This window comes from Plecotus auritus (genome assembly GCF_963455305.1).
Source record: "Plecotus auritus genome assembly, chromosome: 4".
Lineage (NCBI taxonomy): Eukaryota > Metazoa > Chordata > Mammalia > Chiroptera > Vespertilionidae > Plecotus > Plecotus auritus.
The window spans coordinates 40,495,341-40,521,798 of NC_137775.1; the positions used below are offsets into that span (position 1 = coordinate 40,495,341).

Below are 26,458 nucleotides of genomic sequence, written 5' to 3' on the forward strand. Positions count from 1 at the left end.
TCATCTCACGGTACACATAAATAAATTACTAAAATTCTGTGGCACACCAAAAAATACATTTTTTGCTGATCTGACCAAAAAATAGGTATAATTTTGATCCATTCACACCAGGCAGCTATTGCTGTGTCGGCTATTGTCATTTTTTAAATTTGACAATATAAGGGAAAAGAGGTCAGTGCCCCTGATTAACAGTCAGGTATTGCATGTTTTAAAAATTCTTGCAGCATACCAGTGTGCCTCTTGCAGCAACTGATTGAAAACCGCTGGTTTAGCCTAATAAGGGAACTCATATTCTTCATACCCATGAACACAGATTGCATGACACTTTTCAAAAACATGCCATATACTGGTATTAACCATGTATAACTAACCATTTAAAATAATAAAGAATATGCTCTAGCGACTAGGTGACCCTGCTAGTGACCCTAGGTTGAGAACCGCTGCTGTGGAGCCTAAGACCATCGGAAAACACAGATATTTACATTACGATTCATTAACAGTAGCAAAATTAGTTATGAAGTAGCAACGAAAATAATTTTATGGTTGGGGGTCACCACAACATGAGGAACTGTATTAAAGGGTCGCGGCATTAGAAAGGTTGAGAACCACTGCTGTAGCCGGTTTTGCTCAATGGGTAGAGCATTGGCCTGTGGACTGAAGGGTCCCGGGTTCAATTCCAGTCAAGGGCACATGCCCAGGTTGTGGGCTTGATCCCCAGTAGGGGGCGTGCAGGAGGCAGCCAATCAATGATTCTCATCATTGATGTTTCTATCTCTCCCTCTCCCTTCCTCTCTGAAGTCAATAAAAATATATTTTATTAAATAAATAAGAAAATTTTATTTTAGCTGCACAACAACTAGTTCTTTGACAAGATTAATTTAGATACTAGCAATCCAGCTTACACTGAAAAAAAAAATATTGGCAAGGGAAAAAAATAGTCCATACATTGCTAGAATTATTTCACTAACTCATGTACTCACAATGCTATAAACCACCCCCCCCCCTTCTTATTTCCACTGGAAAGGGGATTTTCTTAGCTAGTTCAAAACAAATGGACATTTAAACATTATGATTAGTGCCTCAGACATTATGATCTCTGACTGTACAGACTACAGAAGGAAATAATGCGGCCACGCATTTGATATTTTTGAATATGATTTCAATAAGAATGTATGTGGTAATTATGAAGTAATTAGTAACAACATGATTCTACCAAAATCATTGAAACCAGTAACTAGCACTTGATCATTAACATAATCAAGCCATGCTGAGCATCCACTAGGTAGAGGGCAGTATTCGCTACACCTCCGTGGGAGGAAAGACGTGAATGTGGCTAGCTTTGAGATCTCTCCGGAGGAAATTTTAAAGATTACCCACAGGGTGCCAGATGAAGTCCTACACCCTTGGCTACTGGTCCTACATGTGCATTTGAAATGAAAGGTCAATCGATTTCCTTTTCCTTGGGAAATCAGAGCTAAGAGGCATGAAAAGTGACATTTGGGACACTACAAAGAGAGGAAAGACTTTAGAATAGCAAAGAACTTATTTTAAATTTCAGAATGAGGCCCTCTGAACATGTAAAAGTCTTACAAATGCAGAGATTTTGTTATTTTTGTTTTGCTTTTCCTTGTCAGAATTCTTCGGGGACAAACGGAATCCTTTTAGATATTTGAAAAAGCTAATCAGAGATGGAAAAGAAGTGGATATCAGAGAGTTATTCTTCCTCTCCTCTTCTGCTTCCCAAATCATGAAAATACTGCATGAAAATGCTAATTCACAATTCTAAAGATATTAAAAAGTGAATTAGAGCAAGGTTGAATGCCTCTCTCTGCTGCTGGATAAACAAAGGGCCAAATCCTTCAAATTGAATAAAACCAATAGAACTCTTCTATTGGATTCTTCTAATTCTTCAATGGGATTGTTACTCCATCTTCCTACCAAAAATGACCAAGAATTATATGCTGCCCAACTTCTTATTAAAAGATTCACCATTCATGAAGGGATTGAATATGAGTTTATCCAATTTCTAAAATCTTTAAACTATTTCTCTGGATCAAACCAATGAGAAAAGCTTACTTTGTAAAGCACTTTTTTTACCTCTCCAGCACGTGTTTCATTGGACTGTACTTTGTCATTAAACCCCCAGCTTGGATATAGAATCTGTTCAGTACAAAACATATGGGCAACAGGAATGGCGCTGACAAAACTCCCTGCTGGCATCTTTCAGGATGTCCCTCTATGAAAGGCCCAAAGGAAATTTTCATTGTTTCTATTGTACCTTTGATTCAACTATACTAGGACTATGGCTCTGTTTCCTTCCACAGAGATTTTCCAACCCCACCCTCCTCTCTTCTTTTTTTTATGTCAGTTCACGTGATTTTGTTGATTCCTTTAGACTCCAAACTAACACATCTCTATAAATGACTGCCAGATCTGTAGCTGCAAGTCCTACATTTCTAATCTTCATTCCTAGACAGTTGGAAGCTCCCTTCTCCAACCTCACACATATTTATCTTTTTTTTTAAAAAAAATATTTATTGTTCAGATTATTACAGTTGTTCCTCTTTTTTCCCCCCATAGCTCCCCTCCACCCAGTTCCCACCCCACCCCTTACCCTTACCCGCCCCCCACTGCATATTTATCTTAAGGGTCCTGCCATTCCTCTGGTTATCCAAATTGAAAAGAGCGTAGGTGTCTTGTCCTTGGCCCTGACACCTGTCTACATCCAATCCTATAGATTTCTTTCACAGTCATTTTGTTCTTTCTAATCCATCATTTTAAAGGGCAATTAGGAGCTGAAATCCAGCCTATGCTCTGTTTGCCAAACAGTGCTCCCTGGTGAGGGGCAGCATCCAGACCAAGCATGTCAAACTCAAAGGCTCACACGGGCCAAATAAACAAGGTTTAAGTCTATGTGGGCCCCCCAAAAATAAAAGCTTCAGTTTTCATAGAAACATAGGTTTATGTTGATGGAGACATGCTGAATACAAAGGGGTGAAATATGAGTAATCATTAACATAAAATAATAAATTTTAATAAAAATTAGTATTTTTTCTTGAACATTAACTTACCAGACATTGAATAACTGCATAAATTAATAAGCATAATGCAAATAAACCTATTTTCTTGTTCTCCGAAAGTGAAATATTTCCTGTTGTGCACACCAAACAAGTCAGTACAAGACTAATGATGTGCAACCGGCTGCTAAAATATTTGCTGCTAATATTAGTGGAGAGAAATGGTGTGCCTGCGTATAAGGCGAGTAAGGGAAATGAATGTAACACGATTACAGTAATCAGTCATTAGTGAACGCTGTAGTTCGTTAATAATTATGTATAACAGGGTATTGTAAAAATTAAGTTATAAAATTTGCATTAAACCGTTTCTTACATACTGTTATATTGGCTGGGCCGCAAAAATACTCGTTGTGGGCTGCATGTGGCACACGGGCTGCAAGTTTGACATGCTTGACCTGGACGAAGGGGGACACTTTAATTTGCTCACTTAGCTCCAGGCCCATCTTGAGAAGCGGTTTCAACTAATGCACACAAAGGCTCCACATTTGGTAGCCACAGTGCCAATCTTCACATCTTGACCCGACTATCCAATACAGGTCTGTTTTAAAAATACTACTTTGTTTTATGCTGATGGAAGGTCTAATCCAAACTCACCTGATATACAAACTCCTTACACTGACCTCAACCCATCTATCCTACCTGAGTGCGTACCATTCTCCAGCATATAACCTAAATTCCAGCAGGACTGTTAGATTCTCTGCAAAGAGAAACCTGAATTTTTCAGGGTTTTTTTCTCTCAGCACTTTAAAGATGTTGTTGCACTGTTTTCAGGTCTCCATTGCTTTTGCTGAGAAGTTAGCCTCATTAATCATATTATTGTTACCCTGGCTGCTTTGATATTTTCTTTGTGCTTGGTTTTCAGCATTTTGACTATGATGTGCTAGGAGTGATTTTCTTTGTATCTAATAGGGGTTTGTTGAGCTTCTAAAATCTGTAAATTTAGCTGGGCCAGCATGGCTCAGTGGTTGAGCATCAACCTATGAACTAGGAGTTCACGGTTCGATTCCTGATCAGGGCATATGCCTGTGTTGCAGCTTGATCCACAATAGGGAGTGATCCCCAGTAGGGGGCGTGCAGGAGGCAGCCAATCAATGATTCGCTCTCATCATTGATGTTTCTCTCTTCCTCTCTGAAATCAATAAAAAAAATTTAAAAAAAATAAAATCTGTAATTTTACATATTTTATTAAATTAAAAAATATTTCAGTCATTATTACTTCAAAAAAATCTTTCTACCTATTCTTTCTCCTCTCCTTCCAGGACACCAATGATGTAGCTGGACTTTTGATATAGTTTCTTATGCCATGGGGTTTTTAAAAATCAATCTTTCTCTCTCAGATAGAATAATTTCTATTGATCCATCTTCAAGTTCACTGACTCTCCTGTCATCTGCAACCTGGTATCAAATACATACAGTGAACTTTAAAAATTTTAGGTCTAGAATGTTTAACTTGTAGTTTTAGAATTTCCATTTGGTTCTTTTTATACAGTCTTAATTTCTTTACTAAGACTTCTTGTTTGTTCATTCACTATCAGTATGTTTTCCTTTATAACCTTAGTATAGATATCAAAGCTACTTTAAAACCCTTGCCACGAATTCCAACATCTGTGTCATCGTGTGATCAGCTTCCATTACCTTTCTCTTTTAAAATGGGTCAGACTGTCCTGTGTCTGAATACATCTAGTAATTCTGGATTGCATTCTGGATATTGCAAATGATGTGTTGTGGAGACCTGGGATTCTATTATATTCCACCAAAGTATACTGATTTTTTGTTGTTGCTATTTTGGCAGGTACTAGTCCAAACTCCAAACTTTCTCCTCTGTGATGAGTAGGAACTGAAATCTCTGTTCAGTAATTTTTAGCCTTCACTATGCATGTGTACTTCACAGGTCAGCCCAAGATTTGGACAGAGTTTCTATGAAAAATTTTGAACTCTTCCTCTGTGATTCTCTCCTTTCCATGTTTTCTCCTCTATTTTCCAGCTGCTCTGGTTCCTCAAGCCAGGAAGATTGCAGGATTCTACTGAGTTTAGATGTCCCGTATAAGGCCAACTGCAATCTGCTCTATGAAATTTACCAGTGTCAACCCTTTTTCCATGTGTTGACTGCATCCCACTTTCTCCCTGCTTTTGGTTGCTCAGCAGTGCCTTCCAGATAATTTTTATTTATTTTGTTCAGAGTTACAGTTGTGATCTACAGGTAAGTTGGTCAAATAGCAGCTACGGTGGCATAAATGGAAGTAGAGCCCGCCTGAGCTTTCACTTCTTTGAATATACTCTGTAATTTCCTACCTCCATGTTTTTCGTAAAAATAAACCCTCAGAAGAGGAAGAGATCACAAAGGCTGCTCTCACCATCTCCTAATCTTAGGAACATGAAACAGCCACCCATCATCCCCCACCCAGCAGACTCTCCCACACTCCAGCCCTCAGGGCCCAGTTCCTCTCTGATACTCACCGCATTACGGTCATACTGATCCTGCAGTGCTCGCTGTAATCTGCCTCACAGTCTAGTGATCTACGTACGGACCACATTGCTCTTCTAAATGAAATCTGTGGAGACTGACTCTTATTCATCTTCCCACCCTCCCCAGCCTTGGGCAAACTATGGCCCGCGTGCCAGATCCGGATGTTCTATCCGGTTCTCTTGCTCTCCCCTCCGCTCCTTTACTTTGAATTTATATTAGTTCACACAAACACTCCATCCATGCTTTTGTTCCGGCCCTCCGGTCCAGTTTAAGCACCCATTGTGGCCCTCGAGTCAAAAAGTTTGCCCACCCCTGAGTCCTAGACCCATGCCAGCTTTCCATTAAGTACTCAGCAAGTATCTGTTGAGTACTAGGGAGCAGGGCCATAACATTTTTCTTAAAAAGGGTAAAGCACTCTCTGCATAAGAGGTAATTTAAACAAATGTACAGCATGTTGGTTTATTTAACCAAATTTCCTTCCTGAATGGAGGGCATTCCCAAGACGAGATACTATTTGCTGACACACTGAAATATACTGGTGGAAGTTACCCCCTTTCCTAGAATGTACTGCCCCATTAATCTTCCCACATTACTTACTTTATGTACCACATTCCTGCTCAAAACCTAAAATGACTCTGAGGATCATGGTGAGATGTCTGGTTTTTATGGAGTATCTATCTGAGATTTTCACTCTTACTTCCCTTTTCTCTCCAGTATGTGCTCTGCTCTCATTAGGCAAACATCATCTGTTCCTCCTGAAACATTTGGTGCCTGACTTCCGATCATGGCTGAAATACTTTTACCTGCTCATCTAAATTCTACTCACCTTTCAATGTCAAGATCAGTTTCCCCCTTAAATCTCAGGTTTCCTCAGAATCTTCCCAATTCTTACTATCCTTACATTTAATTCCTGATGCACTTATTATATGCACTTAATCAGTGAGCAGAGCTCTTTAAAACAGACTGTTACAGCCAAAAGGAATGACAGGAATGAGCCAATCACACCAGGCATTTTAGAGATGAAGTATTTAGACCCTGAGAGGTTAAGTGACCTTCCTAAGGCCACTCAGCAACATAGTTCTTCCCACTCTACTGCACTGTCTGGTAGTTGGTTCATGTTATTTCCCCTATGAAGTGTACATTCTTTGTAGGAAACTTCCTGCACTTCCTTTGTATTCCTTACAATGTAGTGGCATACAGACATGGAAGCACTGAAGAAGTAGTTGTTGACTGCTAAAATCAATGCAACAATCTTGGAGGGAAATATTACATAACATGTTTCTTGATTAATAATAAAAAATAAAAGAGTTCAGTAATATTTGACCCTAAAACACATGGAAATTTTACAATTTCTTGATGTTACAGCTCATTTCTAGTTTTTTTCTCAAAATATTTTGCCTGACTCAATAAAATCTTCACCAAGCTATTTTAAGAAATAAAAATAGTATATACTAGCAATTCTCAAACGTGTTCTTAAAAAACATATCTCAACGTAATAATATATCTAATGGGATATAGCTTATTAAATATTCTAATTAGCAACATACTAAATTACTAAATTTAAGTCAACTATTTAATCTAAGGGGGAGATACTATGAAGTATATCAAATCATGTACTTTGTGGTGGAAACTGAAACTTTTGAAAATTACAAATCACAGAATTACTTGATAAAATTTTTTTTTTCTGTTTAAAAAAAGAAGAGAGAGGGGGAGAGAGAGAGAGAGAGAGAGAGAGAGAGAGAGAGCCAGTTGGTAGGTAAGCATTAGAAAAGCCAGCAGTGTTAAAACAATTATTTTTAAAAAGTCAAACAAGTAGCTGTAAAGTGTTTTATAGCCATTATCAATTGGTTGGCCTAGATTTTCTCAACACTTTACCAAGCATTTCATCACATACGTCTTCTGTTTAGAGAACTATTCCCAATTATTATTTATAATTGTGATACATTTCTTATTAAACCCAAGTGAGATAATTTACTTTAAAATTAAAAACAAATTCTAATTTTAAAAAGCTAATGACCACTTTAATGTTAAAATTTAATTCATACTTTTTAATCATTGTCTGAGCAGGTAAATGACACATTCCTCCAAAACACTGAAACAAATATTAAATATTACTTTGTCATACTTTCTTAGAGATTTAACCCTAAAAGGAATAGGAGGAGTTTCTTAGAGAAGCAACCCTAAAAGGAACAGGAGGAGTCTCCTTCTACTGCTAGATCTGACCCACAAAATAACTTCCCTCCTACGACAGACACATATTGAAGATGCACAATTCTTAGCACACTTGTTCTTCTCTCGAGATCCTCTGGGAATCCCATGGCACTCTCTCCCCCATGACAGGGACCACACACCTTTTAAACCATTGCAGTCAGCAGCACAATATAAATATACTAGTGGCTCGGTGCACAAATTCATTCACGGGTGGGGTCCAGCTGGCCTGCCCCGATGGGGGCCAATTGGGGCTGGGCTGGTGGGGGGAGGGGACATGGGAGGTTGGCCGGCCAGCCCCGCCCCTGATCAGGCCAGTTGGCCAGTGCAGTGGGCCTCATAGTGACCGGTCGTTCTGGTTGTTCCGATCGTTCCAGCGTTCTGGTTGCTGGCTTTTTATATATATAGATTCACAGAAAGTGAAAGCAAGTTCTCTCCTTCCGAGAAGCCCTAGGCAGCTGAGTCTGAGAAGGCCACCCCTGCAGCACCTAAGGCACTGCTCTTGCCCAAGTTTGGGAACAGAAGCTGAGCAACACTGCTCAGCCTCACAGTGTGTCCTGGAACAGAGAATTTCCCATGTGAAGAGAGTAGGAAGGTGTTCTCTGAACCCAGTTTTTCTCCATCCCTTTTGATTCTTCTTCACCCTCCTTTTCCTCATGGAAATCACCACATTTATTCTAAGTGACTACAGTTTTCAAATTTCTAATCTAGCCCCTATTTTATGGACATTTCTTTAAGTCCCTTTCTTCTCCCTTTAAAATAGAAAGACACAAAACACATCAACAACTTTTAACCCAACACAAAGCTATTTTCTTGGAGGATACAAATCATCATCAACAATTAGTAAAAACTGATACTTCAGTCAAACCTCCAACCTTGCAGAGAGTTCTATTTTTCTTTTATTTACAACATTTCAGAATAATTAAATTCACGTGAAAAATTACTAGTTATACATCTTAGATTTTTAAGTCAAATTATGGTATAGGTCAATTATGAGATTTTATTCCAAAAACCTTTCTTAAAATACTGAGGGCCTATATGAAACAATCTAGGTCAAGGTATGTATGTTGAAATTTTATTTATTTATTTACTTTAATTTTTTTCCTTAATCCTCACCCAAGGACATGTCCATTGATTTTAGAGAGAGGGAAAAGAGGGGGGAGGAGAGAGAGAGAGAGAGAGAGAGAGAGAAACATCAATGTGAGAGAGAAATATCCATTGGTTGCCTCCAGTACACACCCTGACTAGGAATGGAACCCGAAACCTTTCAGTATACCGGAGGGTGCTCCAACCAACTGAGCCACAATGGCCAGGCTGTATGTTGAAATTTTACATCTAACTGCATGTATCCTATGTTCTTTCTCCCACATTCAATGGCATCCTCCAAAATGGCATTATGAAACAATTGGAGGACCACAGTTTGTAAAAAGATTAGGATTGGTTGAATGGATAGATGTCTTTTAAGGTGCCTTTCAAGATTAAGACTATGCCTCTTTACCTGAGGGGTTGAATAGGAATATAGGCAGGAAAAGCCAGAGGACAAAAAAACTTAGGGCTCATTTTTTTTCCCTTTTTTTTTTTTTTTTGTTGTTGTTTAAAGTATTACATACGTCTCCTTTTCCCCCATGGACCCCTCCCCGGCAACTCCCACCCCCCAGCACATGCCCCACCCACTCCCAGTGTCTGTGTCCGTGTCCATTGGTTATGCTTACATGCATGCATACAAGTCCTTTGGTTGATCTCTTTACCTCCCCCCCACAACTTCCCCTGCCTTCCTTCTGAGGTTTGACGGTCTGTTCAATGCTTCTCTGTCTCTGGATCTATTTTTGTTCATCAGTTTATGTTCCTCATTATCTTTAGGGCTCATTTTTGACAATGGATTCACATTCCTCCCTGCAAGAATCTGATCCATTCTCTACTAAACCCTGTTCAATCTCACTTCTGCTCTACCTGTCCCCTATGCTTTAGCCAGGCTGGCTGCCTGCCTTAGCTCTGGTGATTAATGCCCTTATTCCCTGGTGCTAATCACCACTGCTGGCACCCGAACACCAGCAGACTTGACTCTTGGCCAAATAGAAGAGATAAAAGCTAATTCATCCTTTAGTATTTATTGAGAATGTACCAAGCACGGGGCATAAACCACAAGTAGTTTCCAACAAGTGGTTTCATTTGGAATACATGAAATGAAATAAAGCATAAAATAGATAGAGAAAGGAAGAGAAATATCTCTTAACTCCCCAAGAGATACTGTTCAGTACAGTTTAAGTCTAAAAATATATAAACTAATATGATATAATCAAGATTAATAAACAGATAAAGGCCAAAACATGCATCCGATGTACTTCTTTTCTTTGAATACTAAGAACCAAAAAAGAAAGCTAATGAACAAGTTGAGAGTGAACAATGTGTACACCCATGCATATGCATCAATGATATATTTTTCTGCTCACACTTTTTACAAACACACCTGGCCACCTGTCATTATTTTTATGACACAAATAACAAACTACTCCTGAAAAACAGTTACTTGTGAGTACAGTTATCAATTGAGAAAACAATTTTCTGCAGGTGTAAAAATTACATTTCTCAAGAAGGAAATTTTAGGTATAGTCAGTTTACTCATTAAGCCTTTAGAATTCTGTTTTTGCTTGCTTTCTTTGAATAGGAGCCTTTCATTTTGATCCACAGAAGTTAACCCTAAAGTAAGTGATTCTCAAACTTTTTGGTTCAGGATTCCTTTACACTCTTATTGAGGAGCCCAAAGAGTTTATTGTGTATATGGGTTATCTATCATTGTATTTACTGTATTACAAATTAAAACTAAAATTTAAAAAAATATTTATTAATTTATTTAAAATAAGAATGATATAACTATTACATGCAACCCATCAAAATAACATAAGTAACATTTTAATGAAAATAATTATATTTTCCAAATGAAAATAATTTAGTAAGAAGAATAGCATAACATTGTTCTACTTTTTTTTTTCAAATCACATTAAAGTCTAGCTCAATAGAAGAGAGCAGGATTCTCATATCTGCTTCTACATTCAATCTATTGTGGTATGTTGTTTTGGTTGGAATATATAAGAAAATCTGACCTCACACAGATACACAGTTGGGAAAGGGAAAAGCATTTTAATAGCTTTATCAGATAATTGTGGATATTCTTCTTTGATGCTACATGAAAACTCAGTAAGAATTTCCTTCCAAAGAGCACACTCTGGAAAGAAGGAGAAAAGAGTAACTTCATGGTAGAGAAACAAGACAAACTCAACCTCAGACGAGCGTGATCAAGGTTAACATCAACAGTGGTAAGTAATATTGACAGTATGTGCCCTTGATCTGAAGTTTGAAAAAAGCACTTGACCTCTATGGTCTGCCTCACAAAGCCCATAATTTCAGTTTAATCATGAGAAAAACATAGGACAAATCCCAATTGAAGGACATTCTACAAAATAACTGACTAGTGCTCCTTAAAACTGTCAAGGTCATAAACAAGGAAAGTCTGACAAACTGTCACAGCCAAAAGGAACCTAAGGAGACATGACAACTAAAAGTAATGTGGTATCCTGGAGCAGAAAAAGGACATTAGGTAAAAACTAAGGAAATCTGAATGATGTACAGACTAGTTAATGTCCTACCTCGTTTGGCTCAGTGGATAGAGCGTCGGTCTTCAGACCGAAGGGTCCCAGGTTCGATTCCAGTCAAGGGCTCGATCCCCAGTAGGGGGTGTGCAAAAGGCAGGCCAATCAATGATTCTCTCTCATCATTGATGTTTCTCTCTCTCTCTCCCCCTCTCCCCTCCTGTCTGAAATCAATAAAAAATATATTTAAAAAAAGACTAATTAATGATAACATATCAATATGGGTTCATTAATTATAACAAATGTACCATAATAATGTTAAATGTCAATAATAGGAAACTGAATTTGGGAGAATATGGAAATTCTCTATTTTCTCAAATTTTCTGTAAAACTAAAACAGTTCTAAAAATAGTCTATTTAAAAATTGTTTAAAACTTGACAAGAGTTTTTAAAATGTTAATTGCAATGTACAATCTGATAAAATATCAGTGTATTTTTAAAATTCTGTTATATTAAAATCCATGAGCCCTTCTTGCACTTTAAATGGATCTTTTGTCATGCATGATTTTGTAAAAGTATGCAATGGTTGTTAGAAAATATTGGTACAGGGAGATCTTCCAAATGTTGACATGTTCAATTATACAATGTCAAAATTTTGCATTTGTTAATATCACCATCAATCTCATCAGGAAAAAAATGCATAAAAATGGGAAGCTGTCAAGTTCATGGTGGTGGCAACAAGTCTTCCAAAATTCTAATTTTCACTTGTTTGCTCAAATGTTATCACTGGCAGCAACTACTCCTAGTTATTTTTCTTAAAGTGACAGTCTTACTTCATTCATTTTCAAGAAAACGTCTGTCAAACATTGTGAGCAACTATCTGCCAAGCCCAAATAGCCATAGTTTATCCCTCATTTTTTCAGGTAAAAATGGCATTCCATGAAAAAAGTGGCTAGTTCAGCTAGCGACTCAAACAATTACAAGGTACTTTTCCTCAGGACAACAACTGTACTTGGTATACATAAGTGCTTCATCTGTCCTTTTTGCATCATGGAGAACATTAAAAGGTCATGTTCTTAAGAGGTGCTATTTAACAAAGTTAATCATTTTTATTGCTTCTTCAATGACATTCTTAAATGAAATTGAATTTTATTTTTTAATAATTACATGGGCAATGAAGAATACAATATAGTTTAGTGCCACTGCCTTGATTCAGCTAAGGCTCCAGCAATTTTACCCACCATTGCCTTTGTACCATGATTGCAAACGTCACCAAGTGAAAAAGCAAATAGTGTCCTAGCATTATTATAGAAAGCGTTGACCACAAGGACTCCTAAGAACCATATTTGGAGAACTGCTGACTTAAGAGGCCATATTTCTGACGTCTCCGCCATCCTCCAATTAAGTCGAGGTGAGAAATGGACACCTGAAAGCCCATGTCATATGCTCACAGATGAACCTGCTTCATTTTCCTTTTAGCACCGCTCTGATAGGGAGGGAGTGACAGGGAACAGAGACAACCAAAGATACCTGCCTTTACCCTCCCACAGTTCTCTAAAAAGGGCTCCCAACCTTTTTCATATCATGGCAGGGGGAGAAATGGTATTTTTATTAAGGAGTAAAGAAATGAGACTGCCTAAGGCTTGAGGTCCCTAGCTTGGAGGTATAGGCCCCATATAGCCTTCAGGAGGTCGTAGGGGTTGGTAGCTGTGCCCACTCTGTGGGTATGCCAAGGCACATGAGTTGGGCAGTTCTGTACTAAGGTTCTCAGTTCACCTGAGGGTGTCAGACTGGAGGATCTCTATTCCACCCCCAGCTTCATGCTGCATAAGAGGCTCAAAGCTTATTCAAATGTGTGAATTCACAGAGTATGTGATTGTATTTCATGGTAGAACTGGAATTATATTAATGTAATTTGATATAATTAATGTAATTTGATGAAACTTGACCAGAACATTTTCAGATATAGTGTAGTAATTAAGAGTGCAGAATCTTATTCCCAGACTACCGAGAAGTTCAAAGCTCTGGCTCTGCCACTTACTAGCTGTGTGATCTTGGGAAAGTAACTTAAGAGCTCAGTGCCTCAATTTCTCTACCTATGAAATGGGGACAATAGTGCCTACCTATTTTAAGTATAAAGTTAGTTAATATATAAAAAATACTTAGAAGGATGCCTGATAGATGGCAATGTTTGCTCTTGTTATTGTGCAGGTGCTATAGGGTCTCCTAATTGGGACTGCTTCTCTGAGCAGGGTAGTGTTAAATTGCAGGTTTGCAAAGAAAGAGAATCCCTGAGCTACCAATAGGCTTCATGTTAACCTGTAGGATTCCAGATCTGAAGTAACATACTGGAGCAGGGAGGGAGAGAGATGGGAGAAGAGAGGCTGTCCCAGGCCTTTCTATTCTATTTATGGTATACAACCAGGGTTTAGAGTCAGTACCTTCTTTTACCATCAAGACACAAACAAATAAGTCTCTACCTAATATATATATATAATTATTCCCTGGGAGGAGGCCATGGGGAAAAAATAGTCATTACACTCCCTGGCTGGTTTGGCACAGTGGACAGAGCATCGGCCTGCAGATTGCAGGGTCCTGGGTTTGATTCCCAGTCAGGGGCACATGCCCGAGTTGCAGGCTCAATCCCCAGTGGGGGGCGTGCAGGAGGCAGCTAATCAATGGTCTCTCTTATCACTGATGTTTCTATATCTCTCTCCCTCTCCCTTCCTCTCTGAAATCAATAAAAATATATTTAAAAAAATAATAATTGTTGCAGACTATCAACCCACGCATTTCTCACCAAAGGTTTTTTTTCATAATGGTGTCAGGAGTTGTGGCTGGGTGCGCCTGGGACTTCAAGAGCCTTCCAGAAAGCTAGAATAGGTGATCCAAAGCTGGCACTGTCCCAGACACACCAGATGACAACTTCTTTACCTTGGGTTGGATGTTTTTTTCTTCACTGAATGGTTTTTGGCAACTGTTTAGCATGGCTCATAAGACCATTATAACTAATTAAGAGTTTAGGTTACAACTGAAGCTGAATGATTTCAAGAGTCCTCTTCATATAAGTATTCAATATCTGAATTGCCACAGTTATAAAGTTGCAAAGGAACAAAAGATTATCATAACAAGAAAATAGTCACAATTGAACTGACCACATAGAAATGTAGCCCGTCTTCAAACATCCCTCACAGCTTAGTACCAGTACCTGACCCCACCCTTCACATGGGTATCTTTTGTCAGTCAGTCAATGCTTGTCTGATGTAGTAATCATCACAATTACAATGCATATAAAGAGCAAACCTATCCATGCAAAGCCACTGATCAAGGAGGATCTTGTCAACTTGAACAAGGAAAAAAAAAATCAACAAAACTTTAAAAGAAAGTAATTGAAATATTCACAAATTAAAAGGTTTTTAAAAAATTTGATGAAATCCTGAAATATTTTTGTAAAAATTATTTCCTATGTAACTGAACAACCAACTCATAAACTTTGTCAAGTAAGTTATGCCAAAAATAGTCATCTATTCATTGTTATTCTAGGAATTTAGTTCATAGTGCTATTATAATCTACATTTTTGTCAAATAAGATAAAATTACTTATTTTAATGTTATTTTCACTTTTTAAGGTAAAGTCCCAATTAATAATCTTCTCTACTACCTCCAGACCATAGACTGAAGATTTTGGTCCTGGATAGCAGCCTTTTCCTGGTACTAAGTCTCCTAAAGTCATCAGCACCTTAAAAATATAGATAATGCCCAGCCCTGTGGCTCAGTGGTTGAGCTTCCATCCATGAACCAGGAGGTCCCAGTTTGATTCTGGGTCAGGGCACATGCCCGGGTTATGGGCTCAATCCCCAGTAGGGGGCACTTGGGAGGCAGAAATTAATTCTCTTTCATCATTGATGTTTCTATCTCTCATTCTCTTTCCCTTCCTCTCTCTGAAATCAATAAAAACATTTAAAAAGAGATAGATAGATGATAGATAAATATAGATAGATAGATAGATATTTTTATCTATTCAGTATCTGTTCCAAGAGACCATCTTGCCTCACTACCCAGGATACAACAGGTCTGTCCTTCCTCTCTCCCCACTAGGTCCCTTTTGTGAAGGAGCAGCAGCTTTGTCTTTGGGACACACAAGATTTTTCTCAAGTTTATTTCTCGGGCAAAGTATGTAAAACTTAAATGGAAGCCTTAATAGAATTTTCTCTGGAGATATTAGATTATGAGGACCCAGATAAGACTGACCCAGTAGAAGTGTGAAGGGTCCATATTTAATAACAGAGACGGACATTATCACCCTGTCAGATGATCCTACTTGATCCAAAACCTTATTGGTTTGAAGTGCTTTATTTCTGTAATGACAGTTGTAGATTGGATTTATCTCACTGGTTTAAAAATGGCAAATGTAGCCCCACTGGCATGGTTCAGTGGTTGAGCATCAACCTATGAACCAAGAGGTCATGGTTTGATTCCCGGTCAGGGCACATGCCCACGTTGCGGGCTCAATCCACAGTGCGGGCGTGCAGGAGGCAGCCATCAGAGAGTCTCATCATTGATGTCTCTCTCTCTCTCTCTCTCTCTCTCTCTCTCTCTCTCTCTCTTCCTCTCTGAAATCAATAAAAATACATTTTTTAAAATAAAATAAAAATGTCAAATGTACACTAGTTAGAAGTAATTAAGTCACTAGCTTTTAAGAAAAGTATTCATGAAATGGATGGCAGGTATAAATAAAGACTTTTTCCTCCCCTTACTGAAAAACAATTGGTTTTTAGTTACCTAAAAGTCAAGATAAATCAAAGACCAGCTGGAATAATAATTTATAAAAGATAATTGAGGTATTATTCTCAAAGGAAGGTGTGATTTGGATTTATTTTTCTCAAGTTTTACAGCAAATAAATATATTGAATATCCATTGAGCACTGAGAATTACAGAGCTTTTAAAAGACAGAACTCATTTCTATAATGAATCTGCAATCAAAGTCTTTCTCATTTATAGGAATGTGTGTATATGTACATTTTCTCTGTTGAATATATTATTATATAACATATATGTAATGGTTATAAATACTCACTTTCTTTGACCCTGACACAAATAGGCCAGATATTATGGCAATAACAGATGGGTAATAGAATGAGGAATAGAAAATCTTTTGTAATACATCCTTGGATCATGGTAATATTACTTCATCTTCCTTTCTGCACATACTAACCTCACCTCAATTAAAAAATAATATGCCCGGCTGGTGGTTGAGTGTCAAATTATGAACCAGGAGGTCACGGTTCAATTCTCAGTCAGGGCACATGCCCGGGTTTTGGGCTCAATCCCCAGTAGGAGGTGTGCAGAAGGCAGCCAATCAATGATTCTCTCTCATCATTGATCCTTCCCTCGCCCTCCTCTCTGAAATCAATAAAAACATCATCATCATAATAATAATAATACTCTCATATGTTTCACTTTTATAAAATATTCCTAAAACTGATTTTAGTTTTGCTTCCAGCAACAGTTGACAGTTCTCTCTGTATTTCTAATTTTTGTTTTAGAGTCCAAGTGCAAATTTTGTGCCAATATCTATAAAAAGCACATGGCATATACAGATAAGTATTTCCCTAAATGAGACTTTTAAATCCATTCTGACTCTGTGGATAGTATTTTAAAGTCTGAAAAAGACAGAGAGGAAAATCTGAAGTATTTTAACATGTGAAAAGGCCAATGAGTCTGACGTGTCTAGATACTTACTCTTTCACACAGCTCTTCAAATGTGCAGTCGGCAATGGTTCCACAGGCTTTATTCAGCCACAGCTCTCTGCCTTGCACTTTTAGAATCCTTGGTCTAGTTACTATGGGAACATGAACAAAGACTCAATCTTGTCTGGATAATTACTATAAAATTCATCTCTTACAGATAGGAAATGCATAGCTTGATGAATAATAGCACATGATTCAACACATAAATTAGACAAAATGCTGATACAATGACTGCCACTTGAGCGTGGCATCAACCCATATACAGCAATGGAACTTATTAATTGGTCAGTGGAGATTGGGCATTGTGTTCTAAATGTATTCTCTTTCAAGAGAAATTAACTTACGTACAATCATTTTGTTTCTGAGCCAGCTCATCAAACAACTTATCCATGACAGCCTCCACATCAGCTTCACTTGTGCTACAGTGAAAAGAATAATAGAATATGAAATTAATAACACTTGAAGCCAACATCAAACAGCTGCCTGAGCCTGCTTAGCTTTTTGCCCATAAAAGAAGAGAACAGGATGTTATGTTCTAAATACAAACATTAGATTTAGAATACACTTAAAAGCAGAGAATATTAACTCTCAGGTAGATGATTCTGCCTTATTTGCATACACTGAAAGACTTCTGTGCTTCTGGCTGTTTCCAGTAATGAGACGATACAGGCAGAGTAAATCCATTAATACTATGTGTACACAATGAAAAGAAAGGCTTCTGGCTCTCCCTTGCATGCAAAACAAGAGCAAATAGACAAGGCAGTCAAGCATCCAGCAAAGTATCCTTTGAAATCTCTACTGAGAGGGTACATGTGAAATTAAATATTGAAGCTGCTTTAAAAAAAAAAAAATCAAGCCAAGCCACTGACTGAGAGGATCAAACATCCAGAATTAAATTACCAGCTTTGAAATACCAACGAGATCTACACATCAATAACTTTATCAGACTTAGAGTATAAGAACAATTATAAACCACAGAACTTCTTACAAAAGTATCCTTGTCGGAAATTCAAGAAAACTCTTTCCTTCTGTGATGCCCACCATTTCAGTTACTATGAAGTTAGTCTCATCAAAGAACCTTTTGTATTCTAATTAGAAATCACCATATGGTTTAAGGAACCTACATATATAAATGTGATAATACTATGGCCTTTTTTCCTCTCACCTTTTTTTTTTTCAAGAGGAGTTGATAAATTAACAGTCAATAAAATAAAATAAATGGTAGAGGAAATAAGTGCTGTTAAAAAAAACTTCAAATGAAAATGGAATTTTATTCCAACTCTATCTACATACAAACTTAGACAGGATGACCTGCCAATATGCTTGATTTTGACACACAAATTACTCTTATCTAGGTGTGGAAGCAATTAAACTCAATTCCGGGGATGCAAGACTGGTACAATATCTGCAACTCAATAAACATGATCCATCACATAAACAAATTGAGAGACAAAAATCACATAATCATATCAATTGATGCAGAAAAAGCATTTGACAAAATCCAACATCCTTTCTTGATAAAAACTCTCAGCAAAGTGGGAATAGAGGGATCATACCTCAACATAATAAAAGCCTTATATGACAAACCTATAGCCAACATCATACTCAATGGGCAAAAACTAAAACCATTCTCCTATGAACAGGAACAAGACAGGGATGCCCACTTTCACCACTCCTGTTCGACATAGTAGTGGAAGTGCTAGCCATAGCAATCAGACAAGAAGAAGAAATAAAAGGCATCCAAATTGGAAAAGAAGAAGTAAAACTATCATTACTCACAGATAACATGATATTGTACATAGAAAACCCTAAAGACTCCATCAAAAAACTACTAGACTTAATAAATGAATTTGGCAATGTAGCAGGATATAAAATTAACACCCAGAAATCTATGGCTTTTTTATAAACCAACAATGAACTCACAGAAATAGAAACTAAAAAAAAAGCAATCCCATTTACCACTGCAACAAAAAAATTAAGATACCTAGGAATAAACTTAACTAAGGAGGTAAAAGACCTGTACTCGGAAAATTACAGGACGGTTGAAAAGAGAGATAGTGGAAGATATAAACAAATGAAAGAATATACCATGCTCATGGATTGGTAGAATCAACATCATTAAAATGTCCATACTACCAAAGCAATCTACAGATTCAATGCAATTCCCATTAAATTACCAACGGCATATTTCACAGACCTAGAAGAAACTCTCCAAAAATTCATATGGAATAAAAAAAGACCCTGAGTAGCTGCAGCAATCTGAGAAAAAAGAACAAACTTGGAAGGATCACAATCCAGATATCAAGCTATATTACAAAGCCACTATTCTCAAAACTACCTGGTACTGGCACAAGAACAGACATATAGACCAATGGAACAGGACAGAGAATACAGAAATTGACCCAAGCCACTATGCTCAATTAATATTTGACAAAGGAGGCAAGAACATACAATGGAGTCAAGACAGTCTCTTCAATAAATGGTGTTGGGAAAATTGGACAGATACATGCCAAAAAAATGAAACTTGAACGCCAACTTACACTATACACAAAGATAAACTCAAAATGGATAAAGGACTTAAACATAAGATGGGAAACCATAAAAATCTTAGAAGAATCCATAGGCAGAAAAATATCAGACATATGTCGTAACAATATCTTTATCAATACAGCTCCCAGGACAATGGAAACAAAGAAGAAAATAAACAAATGGGACTATATCAAAATAAAAACCTTCTGCACAGCAAAAGAAACCATCAACAAAATAACAAGGAAGCCCACTGCATGGGAGAACATATTTGCCAATGTTATATCCAATGAGGGCCTAATCTCCAAAATTTATAGGGAACTCATATAATTTAACAGAAGGAAGGTGAACAATCCAATCAAATAATGGGCAAAGGATCTAAATAGACACTTTTCGAAAGTGGACATACAGAAGGCCAAGAGACATATGAAAACATGCTCAAAGTCATTAATCATCCAAGAGATGCCAATCAAAATGGCAATGAGGTACCATCTCACACCTGTCAGAATGGCTACCATCAACAAATCAGCAAACAAGTGCTGGCAAGGATGTGGAGAAAAAGGAACCCTCATGCATTGCTGGTGGGAATGCAGACTGGTGCAGCCACTGTGGAAAACAGTATGGAGTTTCCTCAAAAAATTAAAAATGGAACTCCCATTTGACCCAGTGATCCCACTTCTAGGAATATATCCTAAGAAACCAGAAACACCAATCAGAAAGGATATATGCACCACCATGTTCATAGCAGCACAATTTACAATAGCTAAAATTTGAAAACAGCCTAAGTGCCCTTCAGCAGATGAGTGGATTAAAAAACTGTGGTACATCTACACAATGGAATACTATGCTGCTGTAAAAGAGAAGGAACTCTTACCATTTGCAACAGCATGGATGGACCTGGAGAGCATTACGCTAAGCAAAATAAGCCAGTCGGAGAAAGATAAATATCACATGATCTCACTCATTTGTGGAATATAATAAACAACATAAACTGATAAACTAAACTAGATCTAGAGACATAAAAGCATCAAATAGACCATCCAACCTCAGAGGGAAGGCAGGGGAGGGGGGGAGAGTGAGAGATCAACCAAAGGACTTGTATGCATGCATATAAACAGAACCCATGGACAAAGACAGTAGGGGGGTGAGGGCATGTGTTGGGTGGGGTGGGGTGGGAATGACCAGGGAGAGGTCAATGGGGAAAAAAGGAGACATATGTAATACTTTAAACAATAAAGAATTATAAATAAATAAATAAAAGGGGAAAAAAGAAAACGAATATGACAAATTATTTTATCCTTAGATTAAGCTTAAACTAAACCAAACTAATTTCTCCCTTGAGATAATTATTAGGTGGCAGGCATTTAACATGCAAGCACTTAATTCAACTGTTCTATAGCAAATGCCTTTAAAATGCAACTAAGCACACAGTCATTATGAAGGGTTGGAATTGTCATATTTCAAGTAATAACCACTCCTTTTCAAAGGATTGTAAGAACATTATTTGCTATGGTTAACTTTGCAGGGGAAATGCTATTTGACTTACAAAAAGCCCTGTACAACATCTGAATAAAACCATATTAAGATAATAAAATGACACCACAGAAAGAGTGGTTAAAGAGACAAAAAACAATTTTAAAGGTAAGAAATCACATAAGCCATCATAAATGAAAAAAAAAAAAAATGAAAGAAAAAATAAAGTTTCCTAAAACTGAAGGGCATGATTTTCTAAGGTGAAAAAGTCCAATGAGCCTAACCGGTTTGGCTCAGTGGATAGAGCATTGGCCTGTGGACTGAAAGGTCCCAGGTTCAGTTCCGGTCAAGGGCATGTACCTTGGTTGTGGGCACATCCCCAGTGGGAGGTGTGCAGGAGGCAGCTGATCGATGTTTCTCTCTTATTGATGTTTCTAACTCTCTCTCCGTCTCCCTTCCTCTCTGTAAAAGATCAAATATATATATATATATATATATATATATATATATATATACATACATACATACATACATACATACATACATATATATATATATATCTCCAATGAATTCCCAGCACAAAGAATGGGGATGAAAGCTCCATTCCAAGGTACATTATCATGAAATCTCAGGAAATAAAGAATAAAGAAAGACCTCTGGCCAGGTGGCTCTGGTAGTTGGAGCATCTTCCATACATCAAAAGGTTTTAGGTTGCATCCCCAGTTGGGGCATGTACAAGAGGCAACCGATTGATGTTTCCCTCTCACATTCTCTCTCTCTCTCCCTCTCTCTCTCTCTCTCTCTCTCTCTCTCTCTCTCTCTCTCTCTCTCTCTCTCCCCCCATTTCTTTTTCTCTAAAATTCAATAAAAACATATCCTCGGGTGAGGATTAAAAATGAAGAAAGAATATCTTAAAAATTCCAAGAAGAAAAAAACAGGTCAAAATATAAAAGGTCACAACAATTCACGTCAAATTTTGTAAGAGCAATAATAGAAACTTGAAGAAAATGGCATAGTGTCTAAAATTTTCTAAGGGAACATTATTATCAAACTATCCATGCCTAAAGTATTAATCAAGCAAAATAAAGGCATTTTCAGACAGATGAGCCTCCAAAAATATATTTCCCATGTAGCCTTCTCAGAAAGATACTGGAGTGTGTGTTTGATCAGAACACAGAGAAGGGTTCTGTTTCTAGTGGTACCAGGTAAAGTCCACCCCAGCGGGCCCTCCTACTGATAGCAGCAATAAACTGGACAAAATACAAAACAGATGGCCTGAAGACATTGCACAGTGAACAGAAGGGGGCAGATTCTGGAGAGAGCTGACACTGGGAGAAGGGGAAAACATGGGGTGAGTTAACCATTTGACTCAGATTGGAGACCGTAAAGTAAGTACTGCTCAGGGCAACTAAAACTCCAATAGAAAACTCAATCCTTCTGGCAATGAGGAGCCAGAGGAGTGAGGGGATGGGACTGGAAAGGTGTCACCACACAGCTGGATAATCAGGGAGAATTCCCGAAAAAGTGTTTCCAAGCTCCCAAAAGATATTAATCTTGAAATCCTAAATTATTCTGTATTTATCTCAATAATTCGCTTTCAAATAATAATGAGTGTCCATATTAATAAACAGTGAATCATTTTTCTATCATAGTGTTATACTAAAAGTTTCAACAGTTTTCTGTAAAATGATAATATAACAATAAATTCATAGCTTATCACTGTTGTAATATTATGACAAGATTACATATTTTAATAACATGTAAAATTATCTCTATCTGATATAGACCTTTTGTTTGTTTGTTTGTTTGTTTTTTTGGGGGGGTGCCAAATCAATCCCACTTTATTAGACCAATCAGTATTTTAATGCTACAAACTAACTCGAAGAACACAAGAAGCCAGGGCAGGAACATTCAAGAATGCCAGCATCCAAGATGCAGAAACAAAACCTCAACACATCCAAAGCAGTGGCTAGATAGAATCTTATTAAGGTCTTAACTCTGGGTTTGCTGGTCTTCATACAGGCACGGTGTTGGGAGGTCTGAGGGCGAATCCCACCGGCTGAGTAACCACTGGGGCGCATGACTCTCCAGCCACCATAAGGAGCACCAGGAGGGCTGCCAGGTGGACGGTACTTGGAGGTCAGGCACAGAAGGTATAGGCATCTCGGGGGGGAGCCTCTACAGGCTACCAGGGTTGGTGGCGCGGGCTTGGTCACATCATGGTATTGCCAACCCTTTGGCGCAGCTGTTGCGGAGGTGCAGCTGGGTGCAGCCTGTCTGGAGAGGTCCTGGGCTGTTGCGCAAGGCTCTGGAGGTGAAAGAGAGGGCTGAGAGACCCGCGAGGTGTTCGCCTGGAGGTGAAAGTGCCCTGGTGTCAGAGCACAAAACTGGCCGCAGTCTGGTAACATATCGTCGGTGCGGAAAGTGTCCCTTCCTCGCCAATCCATACCAGCTTCCTCAGGTCCCTGTGGCCAGGCTCCCAGCTGCATTTTGAGTTAGCTCCTTAAACATCTGGCCACACTTATGGGGTGTCTGGAGTCTCACTTCTGATCTGCAGTGGAATTTCAACTCAGAGCCCCACTTACCCAAGCAATTGGGGGTTTCAGAGTCTGGAGTCACTTGCTCTTCCGCAGAGCTCAGCATTCCCGTCACCTCAACTCCTTATCCATCTGGGCTGCTCATTTGCATGGAGGCAGTCAACTCTCTTTCCTTGGGGTCCTGGCCCTCTACCGCCAGGCCCTGGAAATCTTCGTCCTAGTCCCAGTCACCGTCCCCGTGTTGGGTATGTTTGCTATCAGTGAGACCAAGGATTGGTCCCTGTGAGCCCCGACCTCCCCTCCCAGCCTTGTGAGTTTTGGAGTCAGGAAGAGTGACCCCACGGTGCCAGCTGACCTCGAGGAGTCCCAGGCCTGGCCGCCATATACCCGCCCACCAACCGCTTCCAAGCACCCCAGCAGCATAACCTCTTAGCTGATATAGACTTTTGATGTAGAAAACATGAAAAGGAAATAATTTCAAAATAAAATTATTTTAAAATTTAAATACCTCATATTTATATGTGAAAATTATTATTTTGTAAATTAAAGGTTTTTATTTTTTTTAATTGATTGGTTTTAGAAAGAGAAGAAGGGAGAGACATAGAGAGAGAAACATCAATTTGTTGTTCCACTATTTATCATTCATTGGCTGATTCTTTTATGTGCCCTGACTGGTAATCGAACCCGAAACCTTGGTGTATTGGGATAACACTCTAACCAACTGAGCTCCCGGGCTAGGGCCTAAATTACAGGTTTTTAAAACACAAGCAATAATTACCTTATCTGACTGTCCTGACCTTTGCTGGTTGACAAAAATTTCAGACATAAGAAAATGTCATTTTGCAGACACATCAAATCATTAAGAGTGTGTCCTAAATCATTTCCAAGTCTTCATTCTAGTTGGGTGTTAGGGTACATATTGCTTCATGTAAGCTCATTTCCCTAATTAATATGAGTCTGGCTCCTTTTACTTAATATTACCTCCTTAAAGGCCCTTTCTCCAAATACAGGCACATTGCGGGGTTAAGGCTTCACCTATGAATTTTAGACGGACACAAAACTATACAGAGCATTTGTGTAGCTTACAGTTTGGGGTTTCTGTGAATAGTGCTACTGTGAACATTCTAGTACACTATTAGCCCTGCGCACGAATCCATGCACTAGTAGCTCTCTGCGGCGCCTGGCCGCTCTGTGCCCGCTGCTCAGAGGCCCATCCGCAGCTGGGCGCGGAACACTTGCCTTGTCACCGTGGCGATGAAGCAAGCATTCTGCCAGGCCGCTCACACTGCTCACTCTCAGTGGCCGCCCCCTCGGGACTGGGGGACTCCGGTAGGGCAGAGAGGACTGGGTGCCGCCATCTTGTGGCTATGGGCACTGCCATCTTTGTGATGGAGTGATGGTTAATTTGCATACTACCCTTTTATTAGATAGGATGCCTTTCGTAAGTTTTTGTATACATGCCCATTGTGTATGACTAGGAGTAAAACACAGGTCTACTCAGAAGGTAGACCTATGTTCAGCTTAGTAGATACTGTCAGTTTTCCACAGTGATTGTAGCAATTTACTCTCTCCCCTGCAGTGGACAAAGAGGTCCACTTGTGCCACATTCTTGCCAACACTTGGAATTTTCCATCTCTTCCATTTTAGTGATTATGGTAAATGTATTATAAATTATTGTAATGTAAGTTGCCTCAAATTGTTTTGGAAATGGGTGGGGCATAAAAAATACATATATTATTCAATTAATGCACTAATTGATCCAGAAGGATTTTCTTAGTAGCATCTACACTAATAAAAGAGAAATATACAAATTGACCATACCTCCGTGACACCCACCAACCAATCAGGAGTGAGTATGCAAATTAACCCAACAACAATGGCAGGTTAATTTGCATACACAGGTGTGAAGCAAAACTGAAGTCTCTGGCCCGAGCAAAGACTGAAGACTGAAGACTGTAGACGACTGAAGACTGAAGACCTAAGACAACTGAAGACTGAAGAGGCTTGGCTTCTCCACTGCGGCCGGAGAAGCCAAGCCTCGCTGCGGCCGGAGTGAAGGCCTGGGTCCCGGGTGCCAGAGGAAAACCGGTGCCAGCAGCCAGGGGAAGGAAGGCCTATTGCACGAATCTTCATGCAACAGGCCTCTAGTGTGATTATTATAATATACATAAAATTTTTAAGTCCATTTTAAAAAATACCTAAGATCACTTGACTTTTTAAGTAGGAAAAATACAGCAACCTTACCTTACACTAAAAATCTATACTCAGGCACTGCCCGATGTGCTCCATGGTTAGAGCGTCAGCCCATGCACCAAAGGGTCCAGGCTTCAATTCCCAGTCAAGGGCACATACCTGGGCTGCAGGTTTGATCCCTGGTCTTCCCTTCCCTCCTCCTCCCATCACCCCCCTCCCCATGGGTCAGTTGGTCAGTAGGGGTGAGTGCAGGAGGCAACCAATCAATGTGTCTCACATTGATGCTTCTCTCTCCTCTCTCTCTCTGTCCCCCTCCCTTCCACTCTATCTTTAAAAAAATCACTGGAAAAAAATATCCTCTGGTGAGGATTAACAACAACAACACAAATCTATACACAGAAATACAATCATGCCTGTGAAACTCTAAAAAAGAACCAGGGTCAGCTAGATTTTTTTAAAAATCAAGTGTTTGGGACACAAGACCTAAGGTCAGCAATAGGTATATTCAGGAAACAAATGTACCAAAAAATACACATGGATATAGATTATAAAAAATATAAATAGTCATTCAAATTATTTTCAAATTACAAACATAAATTTAAAATATTCCAGCCCAACCAATAAAATTAGAAGAAGGG

The 26,458-nt window shown here is 38.6% G+C and overlaps 1 protein-coding gene across 5 annotated transcripts in view; it reads right to left on the reverse strand.

Annotated features, from left to right (window-relative positions):
• The window catches only part of AFG1L (AFG1 like ATPase), a 180,525-nt gene that overhangs the window by 18,113 nt on the left and 135,954 nt on the right, over window positions 1-26,458 (reverse strand). For 4 of the 5 annotated variants that reach the window (XM_080664233.1, XM_080664236.1, XM_080664237.1 and 1 more), the window contains 2 exons: window positions 17,440-17,510; window positions 17,083-17,183 (listed from right to left, as the gene is read on the reverse strand). The exons of the other annotated variant lie outside the window; for it this stretch is intronic. In XM_080664233.1, coding sequence (XP_080520359.1) covers window positions 17,083-17,183; window positions 17,440-17,510 — 172 coding nt within the window. The remainder of the gene's footprint in view (window positions 1-17,082; window positions 17,184-17,439; window positions 17,511-26,458) is intronic. 5 annotated transcript variants of the gene reach the window in all.